Genomic DNA, 17515 nt, shown 5'->3' with positions numbered 1-17515 from the left:
GGTACAGACAGTCAAAGCAGTTGGAGAAAAGAGCCCTGGACAATGTATCAGAGATGAGCTAAAAGAATTTGGGGGGGCCATTATGTGTTCTGTTAAAGAATAGTTTTTCCATTTTGATTTTGAACTTGTTTCCTTTGTTGTGGGATTCCTTGCAAAGCATAACCACTCTGTGGTTTTCTTAAAAGCCTTACTATAGACTATATTCAGCATTCTTATGTTGGAATAAAAGAACATTTTATCGTGGAAAGAGCCCAGGTCTTGGGGTCAGGCTGACCTGGGTTCAAGTTCCAGTGATGGCCACTCAGCTGTGTGACACCCTGGGTCAGCTCCTTAACCTCTCTGAGCCACAGGTGTCTCAACAGTAAAGTGAGGGTGATAATGCCTCAGCCTGGAATTGGATTTGAGGATTGAGTAGTTAAATCTACTATGTGAAAAGCACCTGCCATCGGTTAATGTGAGATCCTTTCCTCTTCTGCTCCTGTCCCCTAGCTATTGTTTGTCCTGTGTTTGTCCTGCTTTTGCAGGAAGAACTTACCAAATGTTGCTTAATTGAAAGAGGTGCTCAGCAGACCCTTAAACAAAACAAAAACATGTATATATTCTAAAATAATACATATATTCTGTATATAAAATTTAGAAAACTCACAAAGAAAGAAAGAAAAGGAAAAAAATGCAAAAGCATTGTAACTCCCAAGAGATAATTACAGTTAACTGTTTGGTAGAAGGCACATGTAATTTATTTAGATGGGTATGTACTGTATTGTAACTTTTCCATTGAATGGAGTTGATAAACATCATTTATATTTATAACATCATTTAACTAGCTGCATAGTATTCTTTCTATGGGTTTACTGTAATCTATTTATGGATTTACTGTGATCTATTTGACCAGTTCCCTATTGTTGGCTTTTTCATGTTTCTCTTGGCAAACATTTCTGTAGCTTTATTAGGAAATTATATATCATGCTGTAAGAGCTTTTAAAAAAAATCTGATATTTTTTCTTAAGATCTACTTTGAAAGTGTCGTAGTTTTCTGGTTTTTACCTTTATCTTGTGTCCTGGATGTGCATTTGAACATTTGTGGTAAGGAATTGTGCCTAAATTGGAGGTGACATCATGAGTTATTCTTATACATGAGGAGCTAAACTCAACTGCCTTGTCTCTAATTTATTTTTTTCTTAAATCTGGCAGAAGTAGGATCTTCTGAGCTTTCCCAGGTCTCCTTTGCCACAGAAAGGCCAAAGGTTAGGAGATACTTTGTTTTTAAAATGAGAAAGGATGGAGTCATTGTAACTAGCCATACATTCTTCCTGGAAAAGTGCTTTTGAAGGCCAAGTTCACCTATGATGACAGTTTCCAAAATTGAATCAGGGGGCCACATGCATATATGGTTTCCAGCCTTCACCTCCACTACTTACCGGTACACAGGCTGGGGTAGGAGTCACTGACCTAAGTCTCTGACTCAGATGGGTTGTCCTGTGAGTCCGTAGGCATTTTCCAGTGAAAGCGGCAGATGGGGGAGAAAGGGGATGTGGTGGGACTGCCTTGTTTTTGCAGTGTAGGGGGGAGGTGTTGTCAGCTTTCGTTGGTTACAAGGAAGAATCACATCTTGTTTTTCAAAGTGATCTGATGATGATACATTTATCTTTGTAACTGAATATGTGAATGAATTACCCCTGTTTTAATGTTTTCATTTTCATAAGTGCCAGAAAGCTGAGTATCTTCTGTTTCTTCATTAACCTTAATTAAATTATTTTTAGCTTTGATTTGTTACTATGACAATCTATTCTTACAATAATTGTGGTAGAGGAAACCTTTAGTTCTCTGCAGCTGCAGCTAAAGCTCATGAAGTGGATCCTGAAGCAACATTGTCTTTTATTCTTTAAGGTGTGAGGAACATGACCTGAAAAAATAAAATGCATGACATTTCCAGGCTAGAAAGAGTCTGAATTCTACCTTCATTTATCTTGAGTTCAGAAACCATTGGCCTCGGCCCTGGGTCTGCTGTTAACCATTGGTGTGACCTCACCCAGTTAGCTACTTTCTTTAGGCCTCAGTCTCCTTTGCATGAAAAGAAAGCAGTGACACCAGCCAGTGTCCCAGCTGTGGTAATGAAATGAGGGCGCTGGATGCTATGCTCGTGGCCCACGGATCCATTTGGGACCTAGAGGTGATCTTAACCTTCAAAAGTACTTTCCCAATTAGAAACTTATTGGTTCCCAGCTTTCCCCAAGGTGGGATGTTAACATGGGATCTGCTGGCAAAGAAAGGGAATAGGGCTATTGGGGTGAGTTTAGAAAACTTTTATGTGAAAAAAGTTGGTTTTCTTTTTTGCAGGACTTCTCAGAACCTTTATTATGTTATATTATGCTGCAAATCACCACAAAAGGCTGAGGTTATCTGACCGAGCCACCCTTTTATCACAAATTATCCTGCTTTAAAATTATACCAGTTCATGCAACGCTAATTAATGAAGCTGAACATTACTATTGACAATTCTTTGTTTTGTTTACTGATTCAGCAAAAATTTGTTGAGTATCTTCTGTGTGCTGGGCTCTGCTTAGGCCCTGGACATATGGCAGTGAACGAGGTGGACACAGGCATGGTCCTCATGGAATGATTCACTAGTTCCACTGCTGTGGAGAAGTCAGGCACCAGGAGAGCCTGTAAATGGGCTGGCCTATGTGAAGGCAGGTGTCCCTGAAGGAGTGTCACTGACCCTGTGTGCTGAGAACAAGCCAGAGTCAGCTGGAGCCCAGGAAGAGTGACATACGACCTACGAACTACCGGGAGGTGTCAGTGACAGTGGAGCCCAGCCCGAATGAGGAGGAGATGGGATGGGAGGTGTGGTGGGGAAGAGTCCGTCAGGCTCAGAGGCCTAAGCTTCCCCCTGAAAGCAGCAGGAGACTGACGAGGGGTTTTGAACAGGCCAGTAACTCCATCAGATGTGCATTTTCAAGGGATCGTTCAGGCCCCTGAGTAGAGAATGGGTTCTCCTAGGAAGAGCAGGATGTATAGAGAGAGAGATCCGTGAGGCAGAAGCCCTGAGCTGGAGGATAGTAGGGGAGGGAGGGAGAGAAGTGGATGGATTTGAGAGAAGGTGGACTCAGCAGGAGGAGGATATTTAATGAGAATAACTCTTTTAATAGTACAGTGGTTTTACCCTTGGGGATAAAACCAACAGTTGAATTTAATGGCTGCTGACATTTTTCTTTGCTCTGTGGCAGTGAAAGGAAAGCGCTTTCAATTCTTCCTCTTGATGTCTCCTCCCAAATCCCCACTCTGGGCCTTACCCACTGATATTTCTTCTTCAGGAGGCTCCATTCTAGTCTGACTTCATGCCACAGCCTCAGTTTCGGGTTTTATCCCACAGGATCCCCACTCCCCCACGCCCACCCCACACTGAAAACACTTCCTGTGACTCCCCAGGACCTTCAGGATGAAACACCAACTCCTTAGCTTGGTTCATCGGAAGCCTTTCACAGGGCCTGGCCCCGCCTGCTGCTCTTGCCTTACTCTTGCCACTGTCCTCCCCGCCAGCCCCTCCCCCAGCAGCCAGTTCCTGTGTTCTGTCCACAGTCGTCTGTGTAACTTCCTGCTCCTAGATACACTGCTAGTATTTTGGGGCTCCCTACCTCCACACATGCTCTCCCCTCTGCCTTGGGTGCATTCCCTCATTTCTTCACCTGGTTAGCTCTTCTTTATCCTAAATTGAAACCCAGCCCATGTGTCATAAAGAACCTTCCTAGACCCCCACCAGTCTGAGTTCGATGCCCACCGTGTATTTCCTACAGCTCTCTGCTCTTTCCTGAGATGGTCCTAGTTTCCATCTTGTTAGTTTTTTATTTTCTTTTTGGCTGTATTGGGTCTTCGTTGCTGCGCGTGGGCTTTCTCTAGTTGCCGCAAGCAGGGGCTACTCTTCGTTGCGGTGCGCGGGCTTCTCATTGCGGTGGCTTCTCTCGTTGCAGAGCACGGGCTCTAGGCGCGTGGGCTTCAGTAGTTGCGGCACGTGGGCTCAGTAGTTGTGACTCACGGGCTCTAGAGCACAGGCTCAGTAGTTGTGGTGCACGGGCTTAGTTGCTCCGTGGCATGTGGGATCTTCCCGGACTGGGGCTCAAACCCGTGTCCCCTGCATTGGCAGGTGGATTCTTAACCACTGCACCACCAGGGAAGCCCTCCATCTTGTTTTTCTCCCTCATTAGACTATAGAGTTCCCTAAGGGCAGGCACCTGCTCTCATCTCTGAACCCCCAGAAACTAACACAGTGCCTGGAACAAAGTAGGTGAACAAATAAGTGTTTGACTAACGGGTTGAATGATGAATGAATGAGAGAATAAGCCAGAAATAAGTTTTGAGTTCTAAGTTAATTTCTAATAACTTTGTCTATAACATTTTAACTTCTTTCTTTTTTTTCTTTTATTTCCTAGCACAGCTGAAGGTTTAACAAGAAAAAATATGTCAGATGTCAGTGGGTGGCAAACATTTTTACAAGCCCTTGGCTACTTCCTCAAAATGTTCTTTGGCTCAGCAGCACTCGGCACTCTCACTGGCTTAATCTCTGCATTAATATCCTTTTACTATGATGAACACATGTGGCTGAGAAGATTATTCCTAATTACATCCGTCTCTCGTCATTTTCTCCAGTTCCTTAAGGGGACCAATTTTAGTCTAAAGTTGTATTTAAGGAGGATTTTTATGCTTAGTTCTGGTTTGAAGAACACTTTAATTTAAACTCAAGGATTTTAAAATTTAACATTAGAAATTTAGGATATCACTTTTCAAAGCTTAAAAAACATGTACACTGTTGAATATCAGATCTGACTTTGGGGTCTTCTCAGTTCCCAGAGTGTGATAACTGCATTCAGATGAATTTCATTTTCTGCTGTCTCACTTTTCATATTAAGGAAATCGGAAATTAATTTCCTTTGAAAATGTCAAATTGAGAAAATCTCTACACCACTGAAAGTATTTATCTGGAAGAACCAGAAAAGAGACTTTCAAAGTGAGCTCCATCTAAGTTATTCACACTGATTTTGTGGCTTAACAACCCATAAGCTTTTCCAGCCATAAAAGCCAAGAGACTTGTTAAGGCCGCTGACACCTTTATTGCTGTAGAAAATTTGTCACATTTAAAACAGGAACAGGCACCATACCTTTTCTGTGTGAGCGTAAGCCTGCATGCATCTTGGGGAGATGGCCACCTGGCCCTCCTCCACCAGCAGTTTGTTTCACAGATGGCCGGCCAGGAAAGCCTCTTCTGCCTGAGACAGGCGTGTTTGTCTGCCATCCTGTTGAATTTTCCCTTCAGTTCCTATGTCCAGAAGTCTCAAGGTGCTGTTGAGTCAGCTGACAGCTTCTTATATTGCATCAATAAACGGAATGGAAAAGAAAACTTTTTCTAGTTCAGTATTTTCCTCTGTATTTATCTCTTTATTTAAAAGAGCGGAGGGGCGGGCGGGGAGAGCATCTTCTTTAATGAAGCCCCAGTAAATGGGTGCTGTGGGCTCCAGCACAGGCATGTGAACAACATTTGAATACGTGGAAGATTCTCCTTTCACAGGAACATGAGTTTATAAATGTCCAGGAATAGGAGAGAAGGTCCTTCAATGGGGCATTGATCCCCAGGATTCTGGAAGCCCCATTAGTGACCTCAGCTGATGTGGTCAGTGGAGTGGAAGAGGGACACGGTCCTGGAAGGGGCCTGGCAGTGTGGGGTGTCCTCAGTCTGTCTGCAGCCCCAGCTCCCCACAGCCCGCCCCCCACCCATCCCGCGGTGGCTCCCAGCCCTCCAAGTCAGCATTTCCAAATGAAATGACTTAGGGTGACTTTAGTTTTCCCCTACCGTTTGTCTCAGGAATTTACATCTCTTAGTATTTTGTCAGATGCCCTTCCTTAAAACAAGAGTCTCCCTGCAAAGAAAAAAACCCATAATGACAAATTTTCACCTGTTACCTTGAGATGTTCCCAAATCTTTGTATCCATTGTGTACCTTCTCTATTTGGAAGGCAGCTGTTTTGTGACTTCTCTAGATCAGCCGTAAGTGTCCTTTGATTCTTTTTCCTTGACAATTGTCATTTACGTGCTAAAGCATATTGACTTGAGGAAGACGCCTTCCTTGGAGTTTGGCATGATGATCATCTTTGCTTATCTTCCATATGGGCTCGCAGAAGGAATCTCACTCTCAGGTAAGTGACGGAGAGTGTTGAAATGCTGGGGTTGATGGTCCGTGGTCCTGCCTGGTGAAAGGTTATGTCGATTGGGTCACTTTCAATCATAAGAGACAGTCACAACTCAGAGCTTAAGCAGTAAAGGGGACTAGCTGGCTCTCTAGGGATACGTCTGGATTTAGACCTGGCTGGATCCAGGAACTCAGTGTTGTCACGGTCACCTTTCTCTTTACCCGCCATCCTGTAGCAGAGATCAAAACATCTCTTCCAATGTTGCCTCTCTCTCAAAACAAGCCCTCTGAAGGGCCTTCAGTCAAAGGATGGGGTCAGACTGCCGAGGGCAGTCAATCCCTTAGCCCGTCCCTGGGCCCTGGCACCCACTGACCTGCATTCTTCCACTATAGTTTTGCCTTTTCCAGAATATAAATGTCATATAAAGGGAATCATGTAGTTTTTAGTCTTTTGTGACTTGTTTCTTTCAGTTTTCATAATGTTCTTGAGAGACACCACGTTTTTGCTGTATCAGTAGTTTTACATTCTTATTGAGCCGGTTTTTCCATTCACCCTTTGAAGGACATTTGGACTTTTCCAGATTTTGGCTGTTAATGTGCGTATCTTCATTTATCTTGGATAAATACCGAGGAGTAAGTAAGGTTGCCGGGTCTTATGGTAGGTGTATATTTTGCTTTGTCAGAAACTGCCCAGTGTTTTACAGAGTGACTGGGCCATTTGCATCCCCACCAGAATGTACGAGAGAGTGTCAGCTGCTTCACATCCTCGTCAACACTTATTTTAATTTTAAAAACTAGCCATTCTGACGGGTATGTGGCAGTTTGATTTTGATGTGCCTTGGTGTGCTTCTCTTTATCTTCCTCTCGGGATTTGTTGAACTTCATGGGTTTATGGTTTGTGTAAGTTTATGGCTTTTATCAAGTGTAGTACGTTTTTATCAGTTTCTTGAAATGTTTTTTTCTGTTCCTCCTCTGCTGCTGAGCAGAATTCTCCTTCCCTCAGGTCACTGTCTGGCATCACACATGGGTCCTCTGTGAGCAGGTCTTGCCAAGGAGGAGGCAGAGAGGACTCTGGCCATTTTCCCTGGAGAACTTTGTAAAGCTCAGGGTCTCGTTTGTTTTTAATCCCAAGCCGGTTCTCTTGGATAATTTCATCCCGGTATCTGCCGTCCTGTTCCCTCTCTTATCTTTCCTGAATTTTGGCACTTACATAAACACCACCTGTGAGTCATTTGGCTCTAGCCTAGCTATTTTTACCTCTGTTTTTCTAGATCATTCCCCACCCCTTTGAGATGAACACTGAGTACCTGTTGGCAAAGATATATTTCATGCATCCATTTGAAATGTGTGATTAAGACCAGGGAGTGTTTTTCTTGCCTTTTCTTCAGAGAGGCAGTGTTTTCTATTTGTAGGGGTTTCGTTTCCTTGGGGACCTCTGCCGTGCACGCTAATGGGGCCGAAAAGAGCACATGCAAGCCAAGAACACACTTGTCCGCCTCTGGGTGACGGGCTGGCTCTGCCCACACTCTGCCGGTGGGATGTTTGTCACGCCGGGTTTTCAGAGAAGGGGAGGCTCACCCTGTTAATGTAAGGGTACAAACAGGAAAGGTGGCTTTGGTGCTGTCCCCTCCTTCCTCTTTGTGCTCTGCTTTTCCTGACTGTCGCAAAGGACGAAGTGGTTACCATGGCCACCAAACAGGACGTTCTCCCTAAGAATCATTTACCTAAATCTGTGTGTCTAGAACACAGCGGTTAAGGGCACCGGACAGACTCGGTTTGAATCCCACCTCCACCTCTCATTAGCTGTGTAACTGCAGAGAGCAGACTTAACCACTCTGAGCTTCCACTTCCTCACATGAAGTAGACATAATAAAAGTGCCACTCTGGGGCTTCCCTGGTGGCGCAGTGGTTGAGAATCTGCCTGCCAATGCAGGGGACACGGGTTCGATCCCTGATCCGGGAAGATCCCACATGCCACGGAGCAACTAAGCCCGTGCGCCACAACTGCTGAGCCTGTGCTCTAGAGCCCGTGAGCCACAACTACTGAGCCCACGTGCCACAACTACTGAAGCCCACGCACCTAGAGCCCGTGCTCCGCAACAAGAGAATCCACCGCAATGAGAAACCTGTGCACCGCAACGAAGACTAGCCCCCGCTCGCCGCAACTAGAGGAAGCCCGCGCGCAGCAACGAAGACCCAACGCAGCCAAAAATTAATTAATTAATTAAATTTAAAAAAGAAAAAGAAAAACCTTTCACTCATCCATTCAGTAAATATTTATTTAATGCCTACCCTGTGCGGAGAACACTCCTTGGTTTCAGAGGTACAGTAATAAACAAGACAAGATCAGGTTTCTGCCTGGAGAAGGAAGATAATAAGCAAGTAAGCAAACACATAGGGTAATTTCAGGTAGTAAGAAGTGATGTGAAAAAAAGAAGTCAGAGTAATGTGATGGAGTGTCACGGGGGCAAGAACATTATGAGGTAGGGGGTCAGGAAGGTGTCCTCAGAGGGGTGGCACTGGGGCTAAGACCTGTGTGGTGAAAAGGAGCCAGCATTGGAGGCTCTGGGGAGGGAGTGATTGGCAGCGTGAGCGGCAGGTGCTGAGAGTCCCAGGTAGATCTGAGGGAGCTTGGCTTGCTCCAGGAAGAGCAGGAGGATAGCGTGGCTGAAACAGAAGGGCAAGGACCCCATCCCGCAGGGTCCTGTAGGCCTGGGAAGGAGTTGGCATTCTGTTACACACGCAAAGCCAAGTGTTGGAGGGCTTTTTAAAAAATCACTGTGCCAGTAATACGTGTCATATCTGTAATATGATACTGTTTATTACTTTTTAAAAATATATTTATTATTTCTTTTTTTGGCTGCATTGGGTCTTCGCTGCTGCGTGCGGCTTTCTCTACTTGCGGCAAGCGGGAGCTACCCTTCGCCGCAGGGTGCAGGCCCCTCATTGCGGTGGCCTCCCTTGCTGCGGAGCACGGGCTCTAGGCGCGCGGGCCTCAGCAGTTGTGGCTCACGGGCTCTAGAGCACAGGCTCCGTAGTTGTGGCGCACGGGCCCAGTTGCTCTGAGGCATCCCGGACCGGGGCCCGAACCTGTGTCCCCTGCACTGCGCCACCAGGGAAGACCCTATTTATTACTTTTTTTAAAGACAGATAAACTTTATAATGGCATAGTAAAAGAGCTGGCAATCTGCATGTTGAACTGTATAGTAGTTACCTCTGGACAGGTGGTGTGAATGGAGAGTCTTGTTTTACTCTTTACCTCTGAGTTCAGATTTTTTATAGCAAAATATGTTCCTTATTGGGTAATTAACAAACAAAACTGACTATGGCCTGACTCAGCCTTCAAGCAGTACATCATGCTTTACCCGCAGTAAAGTTAAGTGCAATAGAAATTGCACACAATACCCTTTCAACTCCTGCCCTTTGGATTTGAATCCCTTTATTCCTTAATTACATTTGAAACAATGGATTTAACTGAGACTAGAAGTGGATTTCCTCCCTCCTCCCTCCCTCTCTTCTTTTCCTGCCTTCCTTCAGAGGCTGACCGCTTGCTGCACTGCTATCTACTTCCTTAAATGAACTTGCCTTCTGAAAGAAGTAAATGTATCAGGATTCTTCATTCCAGGGCATGTTTTAAATCCCCAGGCCTTTTATCTCCAGGAGTGAGCCTGCTGGACTGTTTTCCCCTTCAGTGTCTTTGCAGCCTATGCTGGGGGCAGCTGCAGTGGGTGAGGGTCGTCTAAGTGGTAAAGTCACCTGGGCTTAGGGAGGGCACGTAGGGCAGACACTTGAGCTGTCCCTGCAGCTTTTGTACCCACTGCTGACCCTGACTCTTTCCTTTAGCCCCCGGGATTTGGGAGTTCCCCCGACCCCAGACTGGACTGGCATGAAGGTCGTGGCTGGCTGGTCACTCTTTTGTTGTCCAGAGGGCCCATTTCTGTATGGTCCAAATTCAGCCCCCAAATGGGATTTGTTTACCTCTACAGAAAATGTTTAAACACTTCAGTTAGTTGCTGTCGTTAAAAGTCAGAAGATTTCTGGGAATTCCCTGGCGGTTCAGTGGTTAGGACTCGCTGCTTTCACTGCCGGGGGCCCGGGGTTCAATCCCTGGTCAGCGAACTAAGATCCAGCGAGCTGTGTGGCGCGGCCAAAAAAAAAAAAAAAAGTTGGAAGATTTCCCATAAGAAACAGATTTCTGGAGTTTCTCAAAAACCGGAAGGAAGACTGGTCAGCACTAGGCCTCCATCCACAGGGCTGCCATCAGCCCTTTATAGATGGGCTTGTGCCTTCTCTGCCCATGTGCCACTCACCCACTTATTGTTTTTATCTTTATTTTTATTGTCTGGCCCCTGAGGAGTTTGGGTTTCCAGCCCCTAGCCTACAATGCACCAGACTAAAGCAGCCAGCCAGACGCCTGCTGCGTTGAGCCTGTCTCCTTGTTTTCTGTGGAGGAAAGCTTGCTGGGCCTCTGGCAGTGGCCTCTCCTGATGCTAGTCCCACGGGAAGTTCCACGTTTCACTGTCAGAGCTGACTTTCCAGAACCTTTGGCTTTCTGCAGTGGCTGTTTAATACCGGGACTCCCGTGGGCTATGATGACCTCGTTCTGTAGGCAGAATGACGACGTGGGCGGAAGGCCGCTCCTGTCACAACTTAAGCGGTTGTGATTCACAGCTTAAGTGGTTCAGGCTCCTCTGGGGTTGACTTTCCCTTCAGGGTAAGAACTCCAAAGCCTCAGCTCTGCAGTGAATTGATAACCCTTCTTGAAGCAGGCTGGCGAAACAAAGCCCTCTGAGAGCCCAGAAGCCAGAGCCGTCTCTAGCATTGGACTGCACGGAAGGAAGAGAGAGGCTTAGGAGCAAGTCCATAGGCACTGAAGTGTGCTGTGCCGCGTGCTACTCCCCCAACCTCAACGGTTCTGGTCTCTCCCTCTGTTTCACCTCACGTTGCCTGTGGCGTCTGTGGTCTAGATGCAGAGTCAGGAAGGAGAAGCTCTCGGGTGGTCACCTGCAGGAACTTACTGAGAAGAGCTGATGAACTGAGGGGACAGCCGGAGGTGTTGTTATTGTGTGTTTTATCTAGCGGAGCAGAGGCTCAGAACGACTCGTGACTTCCAGAGTCTTCTCACTGCTCTGAAGTAGCAAGTAAAGAAGTCTCCTGCCCTCTCCTTTCCTTTCTCCAGGCTCATCAGGTGTGGCTCTTGGGCAGCGTTGCTGGAATTTCCCTGTCTGGCCTCCTTTTTGGGAAAAATGAAAGAGCAAAGGAATTTGCTGTTTCCCAAGATGGCTAGGAGATAACACGTTCCAGCTACTGCTGTCTCTCCGGCCAGCAAATACCTGTTGGGCACCGCGAAGAGCAGGGTTTTCCTCTGTTTTGTAAGGTCTTGTTTATGCAGCAAGCTTGGCAGTTGAAATGTCTCCAACGCAATTCTGTGTTTTTCAATCATTTTGTTTTCTGCCAAAACAAACTTTATTGCACCAAAAAGAAAAAACAAAACTTCATTTATGTACAGTCAGATATAAGGACATCTCTTTGACTCCTGTGCATATATTTCCTCAACTCAAGATTAGGGTGTAAAAGTCAGGCTAGTATGCCAGACATGCTCTGCCCATGGCAGGACCGAGGAGAGGATTGTCACTTGAAAGTGGGCACACTTAAATGGATGACAGGTAACACTGGACCAACAGACCAAGGGCATTCTTCCAAGCCTTGTACTAGCTCTGGGAATGGAAGAGGGAAATTGGAAGCAGGGCCCCTTTTTGAGTCTTCTTGTGAAGAGACCCAGCCTTCAGGTATCAAAGCTAAACTTCTGTCCCCCAAGCACACTTCCTGTCCAGTTCCTTTGCTTCCTGCCCTCCCAAGTAGGACATTCTCCTTTGCTTCACTCATTTTTAAATGGGAAGTTAGCCAGTAATCTGTTTCTACAAAATGGCATAAGTGAGTTAAATATTTGCTTATAAAGTTTGACTTGGAATTCATGTATCTTGGCAGTTTGTTTAATGGCTTTGTAAAAATCTCAGCTTCCTTACATGAAATAAAGACCTCTTTGCTGCTGCCTTGCCAGGGAGACACTGAGAGGAAACCCATGGAAGTGGCTTCAGCAGTGATTAGGGGCAGTGGACAAAAGTTGAAACTCAAATCCTGAGTACACAACAAAAGTTGTAGACTCTCTCATGGTGACCTTTAAAGAAAAGACATCACTTTTTTTTAAATAACACATCTCTCTTTTCATATTATAAGGTTAATTCATGGCGATTATGGGAAAATTAAAGTATGACAAAGTAAATAAAAATCCACCCATTCTCCATACCCAGATTCTTATGTTCCCTTTCTGCCCCAAGAGTGGTTCACCTGCCCCTATTATATCCATGAATGACAGTGACGGCTCACACCTGTTCTGCCCTGGTCTTGTGAAGGGCACTTTAAATGGCTTCTCTGCATTACCCTCCTAACATGTCCATGAGCGTGGGTACTGTTAGTCCCACTGTACAGTTGAGAAAACTGAGGCTTGGTGAGGGGAAGAAGCTTGGCCCAAGGTCACCCAGCCGGTAATGAAGCTGCCAGAGAGACGGGCCCTTAGCAGTTCTCTGCAGCCTCTGGGAGGCCTCAGGTATTATTTTCCCATTCTTTTTCTTAAAACACCTAATACTGTAGGCTCCAGGGACTTGTAGGAAGTGTGAGGCATTATTGCCTATCACATGGAAGGTGCTTTTCTGTTCTGTTCATGTCTGTGCCCTTTGCCCCTTTGTCCCTCTCTAGGCATTATGGCCATCCTGTTCTCAGGCATCGTGATGTCTCACTACACACACCATAACCTGTCCCCAGTCACCCAGGTCCTCATGCAGCAAACCCTCCGGACTGTGGCCTTCTTGTGCGGTGAGTTCTGCCTCTGTGTGGTCCCACGTGGGCCTACCCAGAGCTACTTGTTCTTCCTCAGCCTGTTCCAGGAGTCCATTGAGATTTTCCCTGACAGAAGAGGCAGCAGAATTCCTCAGAGCCAGATACTGCACTCCCTTATCTTTTGTTTGTTACTCTGGCTTTCACATTCCATAAAGTAAGCCTAATACCTAACAAATGGAACTTTCGATGCCTATAATTTTAAGACCAAAAAATGATGAGAACTGCGAATAATGAACATTTGAGACTCATCATGTATTTGCAATATATGAAAGTGATGTTTCTAAAAAATGCGTTCCTTGGAACTGATATTGATGAGCATTAAGTGAAAAAAGACTCCATAGTCAAAAAACAGTTTGGGAAATCCTGGGGTAAATAAAGTTTAACAAGTTTCTGAACTTGTGAGACTTTTCCGCCAACGTGCATTGTGAATTTCTAAGAGAGAGACAGAGTGACAGCATTTCCCAAACTTGTCCACAGGATCCTTTGTTCACAAGAGCATCCTGAAGGATGTGTCTCAGGCAAACCCTGAGTTAGAGGTGTCATCGTTGGCCCGGGCCATACCGTGATGACTGTTTCTCTTAAGCAGTTTCAGTTATACATCACAGTCTGATGAACCCATCAGGTACCTGCCCCTAGTTTACGCCTGGGAGTGAAGGAACCACTCTTACACTGTCCCTTTACACCAGCCCCCAAGTGGCTGTGCTCTGCCTGTCACCATCAGCACCTCCCCTGGCATTTCTGTGGGCTGTCTCATTTCGAAGCACCAGTTCCACACTGTCACGTGCTGGGAGTCGGGGGCACGCTGTGCAGAGACTTCATTCCACAAACAGGGAGTCTCAGGTCACATGATCTGAGCACTGTCTCATGGCTAAGAAGTGAGTCTGGAAGCGGTCTGTCTCTTCCTGGCCCAGTGGGTATTGTTTCCACAGCACCCTTCTCAGAAAGTCATGGCGAAAGACTCTCTCGCCGTAAGGAAATGTAAAGCAAAACATCCATCAAATTCTATTTTGTACCCATCAGATTTTCAGTTTGGTGATTCCCCACTTCCGGCACAAACGTATAGAAAATAGGCCCTGTCGATGGGCATATACATTGATGCCATCTTTTTTGGAGAGTCATTTGCAGCATCAGTCTGAATTTAAAAGGCACATACTCTTTGACCCAGCGATTCTACCATCAGGGATTTAGTCTGTGCACAGGGATGTATGTTGTTGCTTTTTCAATATCAGAAATAGAAACAGTCTAAATATCCATCAAGGATTCATTAAATTAACCATGACGTATCCACATAATAGTATTCATGCTGCCAGGGAAAAGCATCACATAGATCTGAATGTGTTCTAAATAAGCTGATTGCAAAAGATGACAAAAATATTTGATAAAAACGTTCAAGGAGGAGAAGGGTAAGTATACTGTCCAGCTTGTGGACTTGTTCTAAGAGGATACACATTTGAAGAAAAAAACATTGCTGAAATGTTTCAAAACAGCCTTGATGTTTTATGATGCTCAACTTTTAAAATAGTGTCTTTGTCTCCCAGGCTCTACGTTTATTCTGGAGGATGTCACAGTCTAAGCGGGGAGCCTGGTGCTAGGAATTTCTAAGGTGCTTTTTCTTAGGATACACAAGTGACTGCTTGTACAGCAAGAGTAAATGTCAGACTCTCTTTGACTTGTGGCGTGGAGCCAAGAGTTGAAATGTATTTCTTCCTGCAAATGCTGCAGGATGTAAGCCTTCTTCTAAACTTTGTGGCAACATTAAATATGTGAAGTCAGTCATTTGGCTTTGTCCACTCTGACAAGGAAGTTAACAAAGGGCCCTTTCACACTAGTCACATGGCGTCTGCAGTCATTTGCTCTGAATTTTTGCCACTTTGCCGCAGTTGGGATCCTTGCTGATCACAGTGTTCAGCAAATGGACAGATTCATATATTTATCACCGTCCCCGGGTGGGAGAGTATTTATTTGCATGGGTATTTGACAGCTGGCTTATTAAATTAGGAGATTCTGAATAGCAAGCACTTGTTGCTTATGTGATAGAAAAGAATGAGAGAATCAAAGGACAAGTTTGCCAAGGTACTGGTTGCAGGATTTTCCAGAAAATAAGCCAAGTGGTATACTGGATTCTGATTAACTTCTGAATGTTTGCTTGCATAACAATCCCGTGCTGTACTGGAAGAAAATAGTTGAGGCTGAATAATCCATTCTTTGGTTTGTTTCAGAAACATGTGTGTTTGCATTTCTTGGCCTGTCCATTTTTAGTTTCCCTCACAAGTTTGAAATTTCCTTTGTCATCTGGTGCATAGTAAGTATTTTCCTTGTTTTTTATTTAACTACTTATTTGTAGATCGATAACCACATATTCTGGATTCATTTATGTAACTGTTAACTGGTCAAAGTCAACAGCTACATAGACAACCTTCTGTTTGAAGTTTCTTTTTGTTAAAAATTCATGAACATACAATAAATGGGAAGGGATGGAATTAAGTAAATAAATATCCCTAGAAAAGAATTCTTGCTTGGTTTTAATTTTAAGTGGCCTTGAACTGTTATAGTCGTCTTTAAAAATTACCATTTTTTTCAGGACTTCCCTGGCAGTCCAGTGGTTAAGACTTCCGAGCTTCCACTGCAGGGAGCACAGGTTTGATCCCTGGTCAGCAGGGAACTAAGATCCTGCAGGCTGCAAGGCGCAGCCATAAAAAAAAAAAAAAAAAAAATTTACCAGTTTTTAACGTTAGGTAGTAAAAGCAGATTTCAGAATTGAAATGTGTAATTGATCATAACCATGTAAAAACGGCATGCACAGAAAAGAGAAAATGTGTAAGAAAATGCAGCCAGATGTTCACAGTGGTTGTAGAACTGGGGAAGATTTCTTTTTCTTTTCTACTTTTTCTGGATGATTATAATGAATATACCTAATTCTTGCTGTGGTTTCCTTCAAATGTGTCCATTTATAAGCATGACCTTGGACACTTGTTCAAGGTTTTAGATTACGAGGCCCTTACCTCCTTTGGAGATTCATCTGGAGGAATCATCATCCCGGGTGATTCTTATCATTGAGAAGATTTGGGAAACTGTTGTAATTGGACGAGAGAGGGGTGGTGGCAGTAGGAGACAAGTTAAAATGTACCTTTAAAAAAGAAAAATAGAAGTTTAATCATTTGCATTCAAATCAGATCTTGGGAATGGAATGGAAGAAAAATAAATGTTTAAGCATTTAAAAGAAAGGTCCAGCTCCCTCAGGCATCTGATCAAAGTGACGGGAATGGCTAACATTTGGGCATTAGCCTGGTGTTCCCAGGTCCCTCGTCTGTGTCCCTCCTGTGTCTCCGTCCCGTCAGTGTGAACTCATCTCCCATAGGTCCTCCTGCTGATTTATACTCCTGTCCCTAATTTGATCTGTTTGTTGTCTTTTTAGATCCTCTGTTAATTTAAGGCACTTGCAAAGCACAGCTTGTTGAGTTACCATAATTCATCTTAACTTTTATTACCAGCTCCACGTAACAAAACACAGCTATTGAGAGGCAGGCTTTTTCTTTTAAATCACTGTCACCTACCACGTGCAAACCAGTGAGGCCTACCTATTTGGCATATGGGGAACCTGAGGCAGAAGATAAGGAACCCTAAAGAAAAAGATGTTTCTCCTTGCAATCTGGGTGCTTCTACCTTAGTTGGCACAAGCTCATTGCTTTTGTCACTGTTATGTGTCCTCCAAACTCAGGTTTTAGGACAAGAAAACAGCAGCAAAAGTCTTTTATAGAAAGTATAGTAGCCTTTAATGTGGTCACTGGGTGAAAGGGGCCACATTTGGTCAACCCTGAAACACACATGTGGGAATGGAGGATTAGATTTCAGTGGGTGAAACAGGGAGGTGGCGATCTCAGCCATGAGCTGGGAGGGAAAGAAAAATGAGGCGATGCCTGGGGTGGTGACTCAGTTTCCCCTGAGCAACTGGTCAGTCTGGCCCTGGCACTCCTAGAGACGGCCTGTGCCGCTCAGATGGATTACCTTAGACTCACTCGGTGGTCAAGGGCATGGGCTCTGGGGACCGAGCCAGGTTTGGGACTTGGCTCCACCACTTCCTGCCTGCGTCAGCTTGGACCAGTTACTTAATACTTAACCTCTCGCTGTCTCAGTTTACTTGTCTCTAAAATAGGGACAGTAATACCTACCTCATGAGACCTCTGGAAGGATGTAAATTGAACAAGATAATGCATATAAAATCATTAGAGCATTGTCTGGCATATAAATGTTAGATGATTGTGGGTAATTATTAACTTGACCTTCCAAGGCACAACAGTCCAAAGCACACTCAATTCATGCTGGTCATAAGAATAAACTTAGAGCCTTAGAATGTGTGTGTATATATATATATATATATATATATATATATAAAAAACTGAATCACTTTGCTGTATACCTGAAACAAACACAACATTGTAA

At 44.7% G+C, this 17515-nt stretch overlaps 1 protein-coding gene across 4 annotated transcripts in view; it reads left to right on the top strand.

The window, feature by feature from the left end:
- SLC9A8 (solute carrier family 9 member A8) overlaps window positions 1-17515 on the top strand; it is a 74180-nt gene that overhangs the window by 44173 nt on the left and 12492 nt on the right. For all 4 annotated transcript variants that reach the window (XR_003003827.1, XM_024750264.1, XM_024750262.1 and 1 more), the window contains 4 exons: window positions 4428-4566; window positions 6080-6185; window positions 12935-13051; window positions 15295-15377. Coding sequence is in view for 3 of the 4 variants with exons in the window: in XM_024750264.1 (XP_024606032.1) it covers window positions 4428-4566; window positions 6080-6185; window positions 12935-13051; window positions 15295-15377 (445 nt within the window). In the remaining variant the exon portion in view is untranslated. The remainder of the gene's footprint in view (window positions 1-4427; window positions 4567-6079; window positions 6186-12934; window positions 13052-15294; window positions 15378-17515) is intronic.

The sequence above is a fragment of the Neophocaena asiaeorientalis genome, unplaced genomic scaffold (genome assembly GCF_003031525.2).
Source record: "Neophocaena asiaeorientalis asiaeorientalis breed wild unplaced genomic scaffold, Neophocaena_asiaeorientalis_V1.1 scaffold606, whole genome shotgun sequence".
NCBI classification, from domain to species: Eukaryota; Metazoa; Chordata; class Mammalia; order Artiodactyla; family Phocoenidae; genus Neophocaena; species Neophocaena asiaeorientalis.
This window is presented reverse-complemented; position numbering and strand designations above follow the sequence as displayed.